This window comes from Martes martes (genome assembly GCF_963455335.1).
Source record: "Martes martes genome assembly, chromosome: 16".
Taxonomy (NCBI): Eukaryota; Metazoa; Chordata; class Mammalia; order Carnivora; family Mustelidae; genus Martes; species Martes martes.
In genome coordinates this window covers 475,346-491,006 of record NC_137904.1, presented here as the reverse complement: position 1 = coordinate 491,006, position 15,661 = coordinate 475,346, and the positions used below count along the sequence as shown (strand labels likewise).

At 66.0% G+C, this 15,661-nt stretch overlaps 1 protein-coding gene across 2 annotated transcripts in view; it reads right to left on the bottom strand.

The window, feature by feature from the left end:
• The window catches only part of SPNS2 (SPNS lysolipid transporter 2, sphingosine-1-phosphate), a gene marked incomplete at its 5' end in the record, with an annotated part of 29,761 nt that overhangs the window by 1,285 nt on the left and 12,815 nt on the right, over positions 1-15,661 (bottom strand). The window contains 10 exons of one of the 2 annotated variants that reach the window (XR_013968119.1): positions 394-554; positions 1,003-1,166; positions 1,237-1,335; positions 2,758-2,823; positions 3,129-3,318; positions 3,413-3,565; positions 3,738-3,880; positions 4,649-4,715; positions 4,881-5,032; positions 8,568-8,704. Coding sequence is in view for 1 of the 2 variants with exons in the window: in XM_080825838.1 (XP_080681964.1) it covers positions 398-440; positions 1,003-1,166; positions 1,237-1,335; positions 2,758-2,823; positions 3,129-3,318; positions 3,413-3,565; positions 3,738-3,880; positions 4,649-4,715; positions 4,881-5,032; positions 8,568-8,704 (1,214 nt within the window). The remainder of the gene's footprint in view (positions 1-393; positions 555-1,002; positions 1,167-1,236; positions 1,336-2,757; positions 2,824-3,128; positions 3,319-3,412; positions 3,566-3,737; positions 3,881-4,648; positions 4,716-4,880; positions 5,033-8,567; positions 8,705-15,661) is intronic. The other variant, XM_080825838.1, reaches the window with a different exon arrangement.

Here is a 15,661-nt window from a genome sequence, read left to right as displayed (position 1 = left end):
AGAACCAGGCTTGTTCCTGGGCTCTGGGGGCATCACGGGGATGAAGGGGGGGGCTGCTGGGAAGAGCAGCCCCCAGAGGCCGGGCTCAGAGGAAGGTCAGCTTAGGACCTGGCACAGTTCTCGGGGGCTGGGAGCACAGTCCCGGATGGAGTAGGGGTTCCTGCCAGTCCCATCCCTGATCGCTGCCCTCATCCCTTCTGAGGAAGGAAGGGGGAGCCTGCCTGCCCCCCCGACCTAGCAAGTCGGCGCGGGGCACCTTTCAAGAGGAAGATGGCCATGGTCCTAGAGTTGGTAGGAGGTGCCTCAGGAGAAGCTACTCCTGCTTCTAGAACATTCCCCAGGACCCTCACCCCTCCCCTCCTGCCAGGAGCTGCTCAGCCCGCCTGCACTCACGGCCTCAGACTTTGACAGATGCAGGCGGCATCACCAGCTGGTTCACCCTGGGGGAGAGACGGGCGGGGGTCAAGGTGGTGGATCAGCGGCGGCCGGGCCCGGGCACTGCTCTGGCACATCGCATCTCGGGGGCCGGCTGGCCGGACGTGCCGGGCAGGGACCTCGTCAGCCCCAGGGGAAGGTGGGAGAGCCCAAGGGTGGGGAGAGGAGATAGAGGAGCAAAGAGGAGAGAAGAAAGAAGTCAGAAAACCAGAGGAGGCGGGCCAACCACTCAGCCCCCCGCCCTGAAAGCCTGTCCCCAGTCTGGGCCTGCGAGCCGTCCACAGCCCCTCCTGCAGGCTGGGCAGACAGGTCCCTCCAGCAATCCTGGGCGGCCAGGGGACCTGCTAGCTGTCCCCCTCTCACAAGCCTGGGCAGCCAGGGGACCCACATGTGCCAACTGTCCCCAACCCAGCCCCCAGCCCTGCAAGCCTGGGCAGCCAGGGGACCCTCCTGAAAGCCTGGGTGGCCAGGGGACATGGATGGACCAGCTGTCCCCCTCCCGCAAGCCTGGGCCACAAGGGGACCCCATGTGCCCCCGCCAGCAGGTGCCCGACCGCGCCCACTCACTGCTGCTCAGCCTTGGCGCGGTCGCCGAGGAAGAAGAGGGCCGTGGCGAGGAAGAACATGCCGCCCAGGACCACCACGAAGGGGCAGAGCATGAGCGCGTAGCCCAAGCTCAGGAACTCCCAGAGCGGGGAGTCCTTGGTGCTCTGGCGGATCAGGTCCGAGATCTGTGGGGGCGGGAGCGGGTCAGGGGGCGCCCCCCATCTCAGGAGGCTGCCCCCAGCTGCCGGTACTCACAAAGCCAATGAGGTAGGGGCTCCCGGCGTCCCCCAGCAGGTGGGAGGTGAAGCTCTGTAGGGCGACAGCCGTGGCTCGTCTCGTGGGGATGACCACGTACTGCAAAGAGGCCGCAGGTCAGACGCCAGAGGGCACAGCCACGGGCCTCATCCCTGGGGTCCCCATACTCCTAGGGTCCCCGGGGACAGGTCGCCTGAGGTTCTGCCCTGGGCGTGTGGCCGGGAGCCTGTGCAGGGGTCGCAGGGAACGGAGGCCCGGCACACGGACGACACGGGGGCTGCGGCAGCGCTGGGACTGGAACCCATGAGCCGAAGACCATGCTGGTTCCCCTCCACGAGGACGTGGCAAGGCCCAGGCTGGCCTGCATGGGGCGACCCTCACTCCGATTCCCTGCTGCCCCCAGAGCCAGGAGCCCCCCAGGCTAGGCAGGTCCTCCGAAGCCTCAGAGCAGCGGTGGGGGGGGGGGGCAGCCCACGGGGCCCCTCCTTACAGGGCTGGGGGAGGGGCAGCTGGATCCGATGGGACTTCATGGCCCCGTTTCCAGCACTGATCAGTCATGTGGCTGTGACAATAAAATGGGACAGGATTTCCCTGGGACCCAAACCCTGCCAGCAGCTGGGGCTGCCCCCGGGGACAGAGGCGGGCACGGGAGTCCCGCCCAGCGCCACAGACTCGCTCCTCCCTTCACTCTCGCTCCTGCTGCTGGCCTGGCTCCACCTGAGCCCAGGGCTGAGTCAGACCCCCCCACTCCCACCCACGGATGGCCCCCCAGTGAAGCTGGGTGGGCTTCCTGGAGGAGAAAAGCCAGTAGGAGCCCCCCACGCCAGGCCGACTCTGATCCCCTGGGCTGTCCCATAGTGTGGCCCAGACCCCAAGTGACATCCCCCTCCCGCCTCCCAGGGAGGCCTGCCCTGCTGGCTCCCACTCTCCCCACAGCAGGCCCTGCGCTCCCTTCTCCCAGCCCCTCCTGGCCCTGAGCAGGGAGGACGTCCCCCCAAATCGCCCCCCCACAGTGCCTGCTGCCAGTTATCGGGGCCACACCCCCTCCCGGTTCCTCCCAGGGACACGGCCCCTGCCGCTGCTCAGACAGCCCTTTGTCCCTGGCTGGCTGGTTGGGCGTCCATTGTTGGTCTGTGAACACCGCCTCTGTCCGCCCAGCCCAGCCGCGGGCTCTCAGGCAGGCGGCCCCGGGACCCAGGCTGGGCTGGGAGAGCAGGGCCCCGGGAGCTTGGACCGGGTGGGGGGGTGCACGCTGGCAGGCAGCACCCCCTCAGGCCAGCCTGGCAGTGCCAGCCTCCCGGCCACGCGGAGCCTGCCGACACCCCTCTCCCCATCCAGCCTCAGCCTATCCCCCTGCTCGTCCAGGGCTCGGCTCTCGGGTCCCGAAGCCGGGTCCCCTCCCTGCCTCCAGGCCCACGTCCCCGGCTTGCCTGGCCTTCTGTCCACCCCCACAGGCCTGCCAGCCTCCGACCTCTTCACCACCCCCTCCAGCTGCCCCAGGAGTCCAGAAGCCGGCCTCACCATGAGGATGTCCGCGGTGATGGCCCAGTTAGAAAAGAGCAGTGTCTCCCCAACAAAGATGCAGATCTGTCCAGGAGAGACCACAGTGGCTGTCAGGGCCCTCCACCTGGGGGCTGGCAGGGAGCCCCCCAGGCTTCCCACCCCTCCCTGGGGCCCGCACGTCTGGGCACTCAGGCTCACAGGAGTCTGCAGAGGGACCTCAAGGCAGGCTGGCGGCTCGGAAAGACGCCCAGGGCCCCGGACAGAGCAAGGGAAAGGGCGGGCAGCCGACAAGGGCCTCCCCGCGGGAAGGAGCCCCGCGAGCCGGACTGCGCTTCCCACACCTCGGCCCACCCCCCGCCCCCCACGCGGGCGCCCCCCGCCGCACTCACGTAGGCGCCCACGATGCTGCTCTTGGCCGCCACGAAGATGAGGCAGATGAAGATGGCGGAGCCCAGCATGCCCACCGCGCACACCAGCGGGTCGGCCCTCTGCGTCCGCAGGCGGCACCAGCGCGTGGCTCCCGCCCCCGTGAGCACTCCCAGAAAGCCGGTGAAGCAGGTGATGGCCCCGAAGATGAGGCTGCGGGGACAGAGGGCAGGGGGCCGGGGTCAGTGGGGGGCGGGGCGCGAGCCGGGGCAGGGGGACCACCGCCCGCGCCCCCGGCCGGCCGCACCTGTCCTTGGCCCCGCACGGCGGGCTGCCGCACGTCTCCGCCGTCTTCTGCACGACCTGAGCGCGGTGCAGGTACAACGGGATCCACATGCCCAGGGCTCCGGTGGCGAAGGACACGGCCGACGTGGCCAGGGATGAGAAAACGTAGCTGCGGCTAGAGAGGGGCAGGGGCAGCGGCACTGAGCGAGGCCCCCGAGCCTGTCCCCGCTGTCCCCACGCGCTCGGGCTGCAGGGGTGAGGAGCACTGGTCCGTGGGCAGCCTGGCAGGGAGGGTCCTCTGCCCACCCAGGGCCCCTGCCCGCCAGACCCCTCCCGGCTGCACTCACTTGCGGATCAGGGCCTTCATGTCACGGAGCCATGAGCTGTGCACCCTGACCTGCCCCCCGAGCTGGTCGGCGTGGCCTCTCTTGGTGGCTGGGACCAGGATGAGGATAAGCGTGCCTGTGATCATGCCCACGATGGGGGACACCTGGTGGGGCGGGAGCACAAGCTGAGACCCCAGGCCCCTGGGGCGTCATCTCTTGGCTGAGCTCCCCGGGGGCTCCCGCTGGGCTGTCCAGGAGAGGAGGAAGACGGACGGACGGAGAACGAACAGATTGCGGGATGAGTTGAAGGGCGGAAGACAGAAAGACAGGGTGTGGACGGGACAAGGACCGACATGCAGAGGGACCGGCTCTGGAGCCACGAGGAGGGTGGGGGCCGGGGGCCCAGGGAGGGCTCCCACTGCTAACCAGGAGGGGCCCACGCCGTCGTCCCCGAGGGCAGCCGAGGTCGGGAGCAGAGCCTCTGGGACACCCGCCCCCCACCCGCTGGACAGGCCCGTCCCCACCCCCCAACATGCGCCCCATCAAGAAATTCCACGGAGGCTGCTTCCTTCCTGCTTTTGAGGAAAAAACACTTTGTCTTAAGCTTCCGTTCCTCCGCAGGACGGGGCATCTCTGTTTCCTCTGATCGCGCCATCCTGGGGCCTTGGCAGACGCGCCTGAACCCTCGCTCCGGGCAGGAAGGGGCTCCAGACCCCGGGGGCCCCCACGCAGAGGTCACCTGGGCCCCTGCTGACCCGGGGCTGGGCCGGAGCGGGATGCGCCCTCGCAGACCCGGAGCGTGCAGACACACGGGGAGGCCGTCCCCCTCGTCCGGTCCCAACGGGCCCAGCTCCCCAACGCCCCCAGTACGCTGGTCTCAGGGGGCGAGTCCCTGCGGACCCTGGGCGGGGGCTGGTCGGCGGCGTCCTTACCCGCAGGGCCCAGTGCCAGTCTCCGGCCGCCTGCTTGACGCTGGAGCCCGTGATGTAACCCAGGCCACTGCAGAGAAGACGGCGCGGTCAGGCCACAGGAGGGGCGGGGGGTGCCCACCACTGTGTGAGGCAGCGTCCGCCCCCCACCCCGGCCCCCAGCCGGCGTGGCCCCGAGGATGGCCGCCACATGGCTGGGTCATGGAGCCCCAGCCTTGGGGAGAGGGGCCCTCACCTGCCCAGCGGGATGGCGAAGTAGAAGACGGACAGCATGAGCGTGCGCGTGTTCTTGGTGAAGAGGTCGCCTATGATGGTGGGCGCGATGGTGGAGTAGCTGGCTTCTCCCAGGCCCACCAGCCCCCGGGACAGGACCAGCAGCCAGAAGTGCTGCGGGAGGGCACACAACGTGGGCTCCCCTCAGTGTCCAGGCCGGGGCAGCGGGCAGCGGCTGAGCCGGGCCCCAGCTGCCCTGGCCGGGAGGGCTGCAGGGAGACGGCCACGCGTGTGGCCCAGACGGACCCCCGGTGTCTGCCCTGCCTCCCCCCAAGGGCAAGACCTCCTGCCTGGGCCCTGCCCCACCTCGGGAGCCACACGGCCCCCCTCACCCCCAGGCCAGGCAGCCGGTGGGCTCCGTGCTCACCCCCCCCCACACACACACACATCAAAGAGTGAAGCCCAGCTGAGCCGGGCAGGGAGGGGCCGTGCCAGCTGCCAGGGGTCCTCTCCTTTGATGTGGACCCAGCCCCTCCATCCCCCCGGCTGCCCAGGGCCTGAGAACCCGGCCGGTCATCTTTCCCCGGCCCCACCCTGACCACCCATCCGGCCGGCCTCGCCCACACGCTGCCCTCCTCCGGGTCTCCCACTTCCCTCCCTCCGTCCGCCCGTCTCCATCCAGGCCCGCCCCCTGCAGCGCCGGACGCCCGTCCAGCCCCACGCCTCGTCTCCGTCTCTGTGTCCCCCACACCCTCGGCGCAGCCCCTCTCTCTGGGGCTCCGCTGCCCAGTGCCTTCACCTACTTTGCTGCTGGCTGGCTGTCTTGTCCTGATTTCTACGAGCATTTAGGGATCGTGCGTTTGGACCCTTGACGACATACGTGACGAGTGTCGTTTGTCACTTTCCTTCCCTCTACTCTGATCGCGGGGTCTGTGTGACCCGACGCTCTCCGGCCCGGCGATGGCCCCCGCTGGCCTCTGGACTGCGCACCTCGCTCGGGAAGGCCTGCCCCATCCGAGACGATGACGGTGCTCCCTAATGTGCCGTCTGCTGGGTCTCAGATTTCCTCACTGTCCTTGGCACGAGAGTGCAGGGGCCGTCCCATGCCGCCCCCGGAAACCCGTGACACGGCAACTCCCTCGCGCCACGGCCCCACCTCGTCCCCACACACCTGACACCGGATGGCCCGCGTCCCCCGTGTGCATTCAAAACGCACACCCCAAAGTGTCTGTCCCGTGCCCCTGCCCCACACTTCACCCTGCCCCCCTTCACGCATTCCGGAAGCCCATCCGCACGGCTCGACGCAGATGCGGTTCACGGTTCCGCTGCCGAGTCTCTCTGTAGGAACGCACTTGCTTCGTCCTGCGTGTCCCCCCTCCTGCTCCGAGCCCCTCGCGAGCGCCGTGCCGCGCCATGTCCACGGGCCGAGGTTGCTCTCCCGGGCGTGCAGGCGGCTGGGGTGCACGTGGCAGGCTCCGCGGAATCCTGGCGCTTTGCTCTCCGGAGGGGCCCCGTCACCGCGCCCGTGGCAGCTTTGATCACACTTGGTAGTAGCGGCCTTCCCAACCGCTGCCCATCGGAGGGGTGTGAAACGGCATCTCATCGTCGCTGCGATTTGCATTTCCCCGGGGACAGGAGTCGGGCACCAGCTCCTCCTGGAGTCGTGGCCTTCTCCGCCCTCTGCCCGCGGTCCTGCCGGGTTCTTCGGCCTTCTCACGCAGATTTATGGTTCTGGACTTTCATACTCTGCTTTCCACTCTATTTTCATCTGTCTGGAACTGATTTTGCAAGACGGTCTACCTTCCATCCAGACGGACTGCCAGCACTGCCCGAGCCGCGTGTGGCGCACCGGTCCCCGAGCCTGGGCCCCCGCGGGAAGGGCGTCTCTGTCGGCCCGCTGTGTGGGTGAGGGGAGCGCACCGTGGGGACCGACGGGGTGAGCCCCTTCCACGGTCACTTCTCACCGGGTTCTTGGCTGTTCCTGGGCGTTTCTTTTGCCAAATCGACTTCAGAATCAAACCGCCAAGGCCATGGAGAACCTCCATGGGGCTCGGACTGGGAGTGCAGTGAGTCCACAAGCTGGGGTGACCCGTCCGTCCGCCTCCGCCCACCCTCCTGCACCCCCAGAGCTGCCGGCATGGCGGTCCCGGACTCACAGCTTCATCCCAGAAGTGGCACGGCGGGTCCGAGGAGCAGGGCCCTGGCCAGGGACAGGGCAGGGCCCAAAGGCCCCCCAGGAGGCATCTGGTCCAGGCCCCATTTTTGACCATGACCCAGAGCCCACCAGCACCTGATCCTCCTCCAAGAAGTTGTACCCCAAACCTGCTGGATTTCCACCTCTTCTCCGGCCTCTTCCTGGTCCGTGTCCGTGACTCACCCCTGCCCTCAGGACGGAGACCAGACCCTCTAACGAGGCATCCAAGGTTCTCCATGGCCTGGTTCCTGCCTTCCTTTCCGGCCGAAACACTCTCCTTGTTTGGGGACCCGCCCACACACCCCACCATTACTGCTGCCGTGGGTTGTGCCCTCTGCCTATCCCACCCACCAAAAAGCCTCACCTCCCTGCCTGCCTTTCCAGCTCAAATGCCACCTCCTCCAGGAAGCCTTCCGTGGCCCCATGGATTTCCAGAGACCGCTGTCTCTTCGGTGAGAACTCTCAGCCCTCTGCACGTCATGAGGGCTGTGAATGTGGGGCCCCCACCCCATCTTCCCACGCCCAGCCTGCGTGCTCCCGCGGACAGGGAAAGGCTCTTCTCCTTTATGCCCGAGGCTGAAAGCTCCCGGAAGACAGACCCTGGTTCTCCCTTCCTCTGTCCCCCTCCTCGGCAACTGCCATGCTCGTGTCCTTCCTCTGCTGGAACACGCCCAGTGACGGGAACTCACTGCCTCCAAGCAGCGTGTCTCCCTCGCAGAAGAGAGAACAGAAACTGTGGTTTGTTGAACCCGCCACGTTCCAGGCTCTGGGCGCAATGAAACTTCAAGCTGAGAATTCCTTCCGTTCCTCAGACGTAGAGACTCAGGCTCTCCGGGTCACAGGGCCGAAGGGACCACAGAGTCGGGACGTTCAGACCCAGGACCGTGGCGGCTGGTGGACAAACATCTTTCTTACGTGGAGGTGATGCCGGACGCCCTTGAACTCCGACCCGAGCAGTCAGCTGGTTACTGGACAAAGCAAACTATGTACGGGACGCCTGGTGGGTCAGTCAGTAGAACACACGTTTCCTGGCCTCGGGGTCATGAGTTCGAGCCCCAACTTGGGCACAGAGTTTACTTAAAAACAAAAAAAAGGCAAACTGTGCAAAGCACAGAGAGGTGCAGTGACTCTCCCGGAGTCACACAGCAAGATGGCGGCAGAGCTCGGACTAGAACCAGAGGGCCCTGACTCCTAGACCGGAGGGTTCTGCTGTCCCTTGCCTCCTCCCTGAATCAGAGGCAGCTCGGAAAGAGGAGGCCACGCAGGGCTCCAGGTCCCCCGGCTCCGGCCAGCACGGGGAAGGCCGTCCCTGTCTGCATGACCCGCTTACGAAAGTACCCGAGACCGCTCAGCCCACTGCACTTGGAAGACAGAGGCCTGGGGCTCCAGCAGAGGCTGCCACCCCAGCCCGGACGAGGACAGTCATTGAGAGTCGGCGGCCCTGGAGGGAGCGGGGCGCGCGGCGGGACGGCGGGGACGGCGGGGACGGCGGGAAGGAAGCCCGACGGGCCTCACCTGCTGGGGGATGAAGGAGCTGGAGAAGGTGACCGCGGACCAGAAGAAGATGCCACAGCTGAGGATCACCTTCCTGTTGAAGCGGTCCCCCAGGTAGCCGAAGACGGGGGCGGCCACCATGAAGCTGCAGATGAACACTGCGCGGGAGAGGGAGAGCGTGATGGGGTGCCCGTGGCTGCAGCTGCCCCCCACGCCACCCGCCGAGCCCGGGGCCCAGGCGCCCAGGGGCCCAGGAGGGCTGGGGGGTCCTACGGCCCCACCCGCTTTGCCGCAGGCCCGGCTGGTCCGGCGGGCAGCCCTCGCGGAACTCGCCAAACAGTGAAGATTGAAGATCGATTTGTCGAGTGTGGTACGTGCCAGGAGCCGTGCCGGGAGCTCACCAGCCGGCATCATGGGTGTGCTCCCAGCCCACCGCGCCTCACAGAGGTGGGGAAACAAGACGCGCCCAGGGCCCCACTGGCAGCCAAAGTCCCATGCGCTTTGATCCCGACTCCGGAGCCTGCTCCTCGCACCTCCCACACTGCTCCCCTTATTAGCCTTGGGAAAGAGGGTCAGAGAGGGGAAGGGACCTGCCCAAGGTCACAGAGCAGAGTACAAGCGGGCCTGGAGCCCCGGTCTCCCACCCTCACTCCCAGCGGGCTGTAGACGCCTCCCTGACCTCCGCAAACACGGCCTTTGTTCATTCACTCGTCCGTCCGTTCAACGAAACAGACAAAAATTCCCGCCCTCTTCGGCAGGAGAAACCGAAGATCAAACAAAAACTGGTGTGTCAGACGGTGACAAGTGCCAAGGAGGGTAACGGGGCAGAAATAGGAGTTGGGAACTATGTGTCTGAGAGACAAAGCAGGTGCTACGACTTTAAACAGAAAGGTCAGAGAAGGTGACACTTCAGCACAGACCTGGAGGAGGTAAGAAAACAAATGTAAATACTGGGGCAAGAACAGCAAGTGCAAAGGCCCTGGGGCAGGAGTATGCTTCGTACATCCGAAGAACAGTGAAGAGGTCAGAGTGGCTGGAGCAGAGGGATGGGGTTGCAGGGGGGAGAGGCCGGATGGAGCAGGGCCTCGCGGCCCACTGTGGTGACTGTGGTTTCCAGGGCTGAGAAGGAAAACACTGGGGGACGCTGAGCAGGGCGGCGACGTGACCTGGTTTTACTCTTCTAGAACAAGAGAGCAGTGGCGTCCCCAAGGAGTCCGTGGGGATGCCGCTGCCGGTGCTGGGCGGGGCCTTGGGGCCCCAGGTGGGACGAAGAGGCCCAGCAAGGCAGCATAGACCCTAGGGGCCGGGGTCAAGGCAGCTCCCCCACGCCTCCCCCGGAAGACGGTCCCACAGCTGACGGGCAGATGGCCAGACAAAGGCTAGGGGTGGGCAGACGAGGTGGCCAGTTGGCCGGGCTCTGACCGCCAGGCCGGGTGTGCAGGCAGGCTTGGTGTCTCCCTCAGACCTGATCTGGGCGGGGGCAGGCGGGAAGAAGAGAGAGAGGAGGCCGGGTGGGAGGGACGGGGAGGTCGCGGGCAGAGGGCTGGCTGGGAGGAGGGGGACAGTCTCCCCTCGTCCTGGTGAGCAGCATGGTGAGTGTGTGGCTGCTGGGGACAGAGCTGGCATCGAGGGCCATGGGTCTGGGCACCAGAGACCCTCCCTGGGCCCAGAGTCAGCTGTTCCTTCCCAGCTGGTTGACCACGGGCAGGCCTCCGCCTCTCTGTTCAGGGCCACACTGACGGCTTTCCAAAACAGTGGGGGACCCCGACGGGTGGGGTTTGCCAGCGGGCGTGGTGCAGAGACGCCCACCACGGCTGACCTCAGGCTGCCCGAGTCGGGGGAGCTGTGCACCACACGCTTCCTTCCGCCGAGCGGGGGCAAGGGCGGGCCACAGCCTCTCCAACACAGGGACCGCAGGAGGCTGCAAAGCGGGGAGGGAGGGAGGGGTCTGGGTGTCTGCTACGTCGGTTCTGAACACAGGACGTTGAACCCTGGTCTGCACGATGTAGCCGCTCCTGATGGCTGTGTGCGACCACCGGCTTACACAATTCCTGAAACTCTAACAACAGCCTCTCGTGTCCCAGCCTCCTCTTCTGTAAAACGAAGATAAAACGGCAACTCCGGGGTTGCCCAGAGCGCGGGGTAAGATAGCGCCTGAGGAGCCTGACGCCACGCCCCACACGGGCCGCAGCCTTGGTCAACACTGGGCCCTTGTTCAGGTTAGACAACACAGAAATTACTTCCTCGTATCTAGAAAAAGAATTTTCCTGCTGGGCCTGCCTCCCAGGACCTGCCTGAGATCAGACCAGGATATGGGCCTTGTCAGGACTCACACGTATTAGGGGAGGAGAAGGAACCGCTCCCTCTGTGCCTGTCTGCGCTGGGGGCCGGGGGGGGGGGTGTAGGCAAAAAGAATCAGATCAAGAGTGACCCGGTCCATGGTTTGCCCTGTTTGGAAACCAGTGAGGGGGGCAAAGATCGTGAAGCGAGGCTTCGTGGAGGTGGTGACGCCAGAGCAGGGCTCTGAAGGGTGCGTAGGAGTTTACCGGGATGATAATACAATAAATAAAATCAAGACTGTTCTTACATCACCAGTCTCAGAAGCAACACCGCAGGAAGGTGAAGGTGGCAGGGTGCTTCCCGCTACCAAGAACCCCACTTCCCGTTGGCGGGCCCGAGCACACGCATCGGACCTAAACACCAGTCATCTCACTGCCCCTCACGCTTCTCTTCACCCCACAGGAAGGTACAGAGGCCAAAAGGAGTGAGGTCATACGGCTCGTTGGGCGGCCAAGCCACAGGTTAAATCCCATTTGTCTAACTCCAGGGTCCTCGCTGTAAATCACACTACAGACCCCAGCACGGGGAAGGGGGACTGCAAGAAGGTGGGCCAGGCCGGAGCAGGGGAAGGTGCTGGAGGAGCCCGTGGACAACCATGGCATGTCTGCTCTTCCCCTTCGAGGAGAGGGTGGACGGACCCAAGGGGAGAGCTGCCCCGGGCCATCCCCACCCACCGCGTGCCACGGAGCGGACCTCAGGCTATCTGCCGGCCCGTCTGAGAGGATGGCCGCCCAGACACAGCCTGTCCTCACGGCGCAGCCCCAGCCGAGCTGCACCGCGTCACCCTGTTATAGAGCTGGGCCACTGACAGGAGGAGGAACTCGCCCAAAAGGACACAGTGACCCTCCTGAGCCTGCATCCTCGGGGACAAGGGTGTCCGGGGTCGGGAGGGACAGATCCATCCGTCTTTGCAGCCCTCCACTCTGCTCGGGACAGACAAGAGAGGGGACTCGTCCGGGCCCTCAGGGACGTCGCGGGGCGGCGTGGGGTTCCGAACACAACCAGGGCAGGGAGAGGAGAAAACCGTGGCCGGCAGGAGGACCGGCAGAGGACCTGGTCCCTGGTGGGTGTGCAGAGGCTTCTGGCCAGCGGCCACGGGCTGGGGGTGAAGCCGGCCGGGCCAGGATCGTCCCCTACCCACCACCCCCCGCCCCGCCACCTTCGCTGCGGGACAGCTTCCTGCGCAGCCGGGCGGCCCCACCCGGTCCCAGCGGGACGGCTTTCCCAGCAGCTCCCACACGAGGACATCCTGTGGTCCGGGTGTGGGGAAGCCCTCGGCCGCTCACGTGTGCTGAGCCCACAGGTCGGGGACAATGGGGCCCGCGGGCAGGGAGCCAGGCCAGAGGGGGCAGGGCCTCGGAGCCTCCCTGTGGGACGGGCGGTGCCCCTGCCATGCAGGGCCAGGGAGAGCGCGGGGAGGGGCTGCCCAGACCCCTGACCTTCTCTGCGGGCCCACACCCAGAGCCCGGGACCGCCCCGCTGAGGAGTCGGAGCCCCTCGGACCCCACCCGTGGGGCTGCCGAGCCCTTCTCGGGGCGCGCTCGGCCCTGCTGAACCCCAGAAGATGGTCCTGGGGCCGGAGCAGCTGAGGTCTGAGCTGGGGGACCCCGGGCTTCCCCACAGTGGCCCTGGAGCTCGGGTCCAGCCCCCACCGCAGCCTCGGCTGAACCAGCCTGTTTTTACAAAGTCCAAATCTGGCCCAACTGTCATTTGGGGAGATTTGCCATCCTCCATCTCCTGTGGGCAGGGGAAGTCACTCAGGCGGGCTCTGCCCACAGGACGTGGCGGACGGAGGCCCAGGCAGCCGGACGACAGGGGGGACCCAGGACAGCCCGGCCCCATCACCGCGCAGACTTCCCGCGGAGAGAATGGGAACCACTCCTCCCTCCCACCGCTCGGGACAGACACCCTGGGCTGGCCCCTCGGGCCTCAGGAAGACGGGTTCTTGGGCCTCCCGGGGAAAGGACGGGGCCGGGGGCAGCCTTGCTGGATGAAGCGGGGAGCGGAAAGGCCAGAAGGAGGCGGCCCCAAGGCAGAGCTGCTGTCTGCTTTCAGTCTGAGCTGGCTCTTCCTCTGTCCCCCGTCCCCACTCTGCCCCAACCCCATCCTGGAACATCCTCGTGACCACTCCGACCACAACCCTGGGCTGCCTCCCCTCTCCCATCCACCCCCACACTCAGCCCCAGGGAGAACATCCCGATGCCTCCATCGGTCAGGGACCTGCCTATCCCAAAGCCTTCTCTGGCCACCCCAGGACGAGAGCCAGATTCCTTTTGCGACGTGACCCTGCCCTCTGCACGGCCTTCCCTCCCTCCGCTCCCCCCGAGTCCAGTCCCTGGAGCCTGAAACCCGCTCCCCTCTCCCGACGGGCTGCCTTCCAGAGACCCGTCTTCTGATTTGCTAATTTTCTCTTTGACTGGGTCTAATTGCTCCAGTGTTAAATTTCAGTGCCTACCTTTTCACTTCCAGAATTTTGAGCTGAGTCTTGGAAGGAGCTCCCCGTCCCTTCTCACTAAGGTGCTGCCCCTGTCTTTTAAGTTCTACTCTTTCTGTGCAACCTTGGAAACTGAGCTCACGCAGCTTAGAAGCCCCGAAGGCAGACCTAGTGCCTGTACTTTGCTCAGGGATCAGTTTCCCCATTTTCCGGCCTCGGCTGGCCGCCTGCTTGCGCGCTCTGCCCATTTTCTGTTTGACTATCCTCGGCGGGCACTGCCATCTGTGTCCCACACAGGCCCCCGGTCACGGAGCCTTCCCCGGGGAGCAGCTAGGTCTGCCTCCGGGGGTTCCTACGTGTGGAAGGGCCTGGACCCCTCTGGCCCACGGATGTGTGCCCTCACAGACAAACTGCCACTGGCCTGGCGGCGCAGCCAGACATCAGGGAGCTTGCCCTGGGCTCTGAGGGGAGACCAAGTCACCCACGAGACACCGGGAGCCGAGGCTACACGGGCCGATCCTCAGAGCAGGGGAGCCCCGGAGCCCGGGTCCTGGACCGGTAGAAGGTCCCGTGCATCTGGGCGAGGGCTCTGTGGAACTTCCTGGCGCCGCTCTCCCTGCTTTTGATGTGTATTTAAAATTCTTCATCGTAAAAATGTTTACACTAAAAACACCGTCACAAGCTCCAGCAACAGATCCCGGTCCCCGGGTGCTCTGGCCCACTTGGCTTCCACACCAGTGCCCACCCTGTTTTCGGGTTCAGGTCTCTGCATCGGCCCCGGGAATCTCCCTGCTCGCTCGGGCTTTCAGGCTCAGCTACGTCAGGTGAACGTTTCCCGGGCATATTTCATCTGGCTCAGAGCGGGGGAAGGAGGGTGACTGGACGTCCCACACCCCGAGCAAACGCACCCTCACCCTTCCGCGCCCCACTCGCACGTCCCCTCCTTGGGGAAGGTCTGCCCACCTGCCCCCAGGCACAGCTAGCTGCCCCCCTGCTCTGTCCCCATCCCACCCCCAGGCCCCAAGGTGCTCCCTATGCCTGGTGGTGACTGGACATGTTTTCTGTTCCCACTGGAAAGCAGGGCCGGAGCCTGGGGGAGAGCCCAGCCCAGGGCCTGGCCAGCAGTGGGCTGGGCAGCAGCTGCCCCTCGGGGGTAGGCTCTGCAGGCTCCCGGTTTCCCAGGGTGGCATGAGCTGTAATCATAGAGGCTGAGCTGCTGCTCCTGCCGGGACTCAGGGCCCGGCTCCCACCTGGCAGCTCTCTGCCCGGGGATTGCCAAAAGCAGGCTCTTCCCAAGCCGGCTCTCAAGATTGGGTCCCGGGGAAACGGCAGGGGCAGGCCCAGGCCTGAGCCCCAGCTCCCCCCACCCCGTCTCTGAGCACAGCAGCCCCCAGGGCCCACAGACAAGCAGCAGACTCTGCTCGCAGCCTTGCCCTTTGATCTGGGCGCCTCCACCTGGCTCTGACCTTATCAGGGGCTCGGGGAAGAGACAGGTGCCCGGGGCCCAGGCCTGTTAGCTGATTGGCCTGGTTGCCCACTGAGTCACATCCTGGTCTAGCTTGCCTGGCTTCTAGGCTCCGGGGGCCCGCCCGGTCACACCGGGGGGCTGGTGTTAAGGCAAAGGTCATGGGGGTACAGGACTCTGAGAGACCACCACCCAGAGAACAGGGATGACAGCAGCTCAGATGCTGGGGACAAGACCTGGACAAGCCAGCAGCCACCCGTGTGCCCTCCGCAAGGGGAGAGTGTGGCACACACAGGGTCCCCATCCCAGGCCCGCAAGTCCTCGTGGCTCCTCTCGGCCTCTGTCCCTTCGTCGGGGACATAAAGCTGCAAAGAGAGCTTCTGGGAGGAGCAGCCAGAGACGAGGACACTGCTGGCTGTTTGTCCCCCTCCAGCCAGGTCCCCAGGGGCCAGCGGGGGCTGCCGTGACTTCCCTCTCTCGGCCAGGGAGGTGGCCAAGGACACATGGCAACAGGCCCTCCCCAGGAGGCTGTGCAGGCCTCGAACCTCACTGCTGGGGCTTGAGTGCAGGGAGCTAGGGCAGACCTGGCTCCTGGTCGGTCAGCAAGGCCAAGACCAGGAGGGGAGGAGACTCGGCCTGGTCCCCCGGGACTCAGGGGCCACAGAGCGAGGGGGCTGGAAAGCTGGGCTGTCTCCTGCCTTCCCGCCCCCACCCCCACTACGTCTGGCCGAAACGCTCCCTGAGTGGTGGCTACTGTGTGCTCAGAGCCCGGGAGGCGGGCCGCACCTGTCCTGGGGGTGGCTGACTGGCTCTGGCCCAGCTGGGAGGCCCGGCCAGAGGGAAGGGCCAGGGGTCAGGTGTGGGCTCATGTCCTCA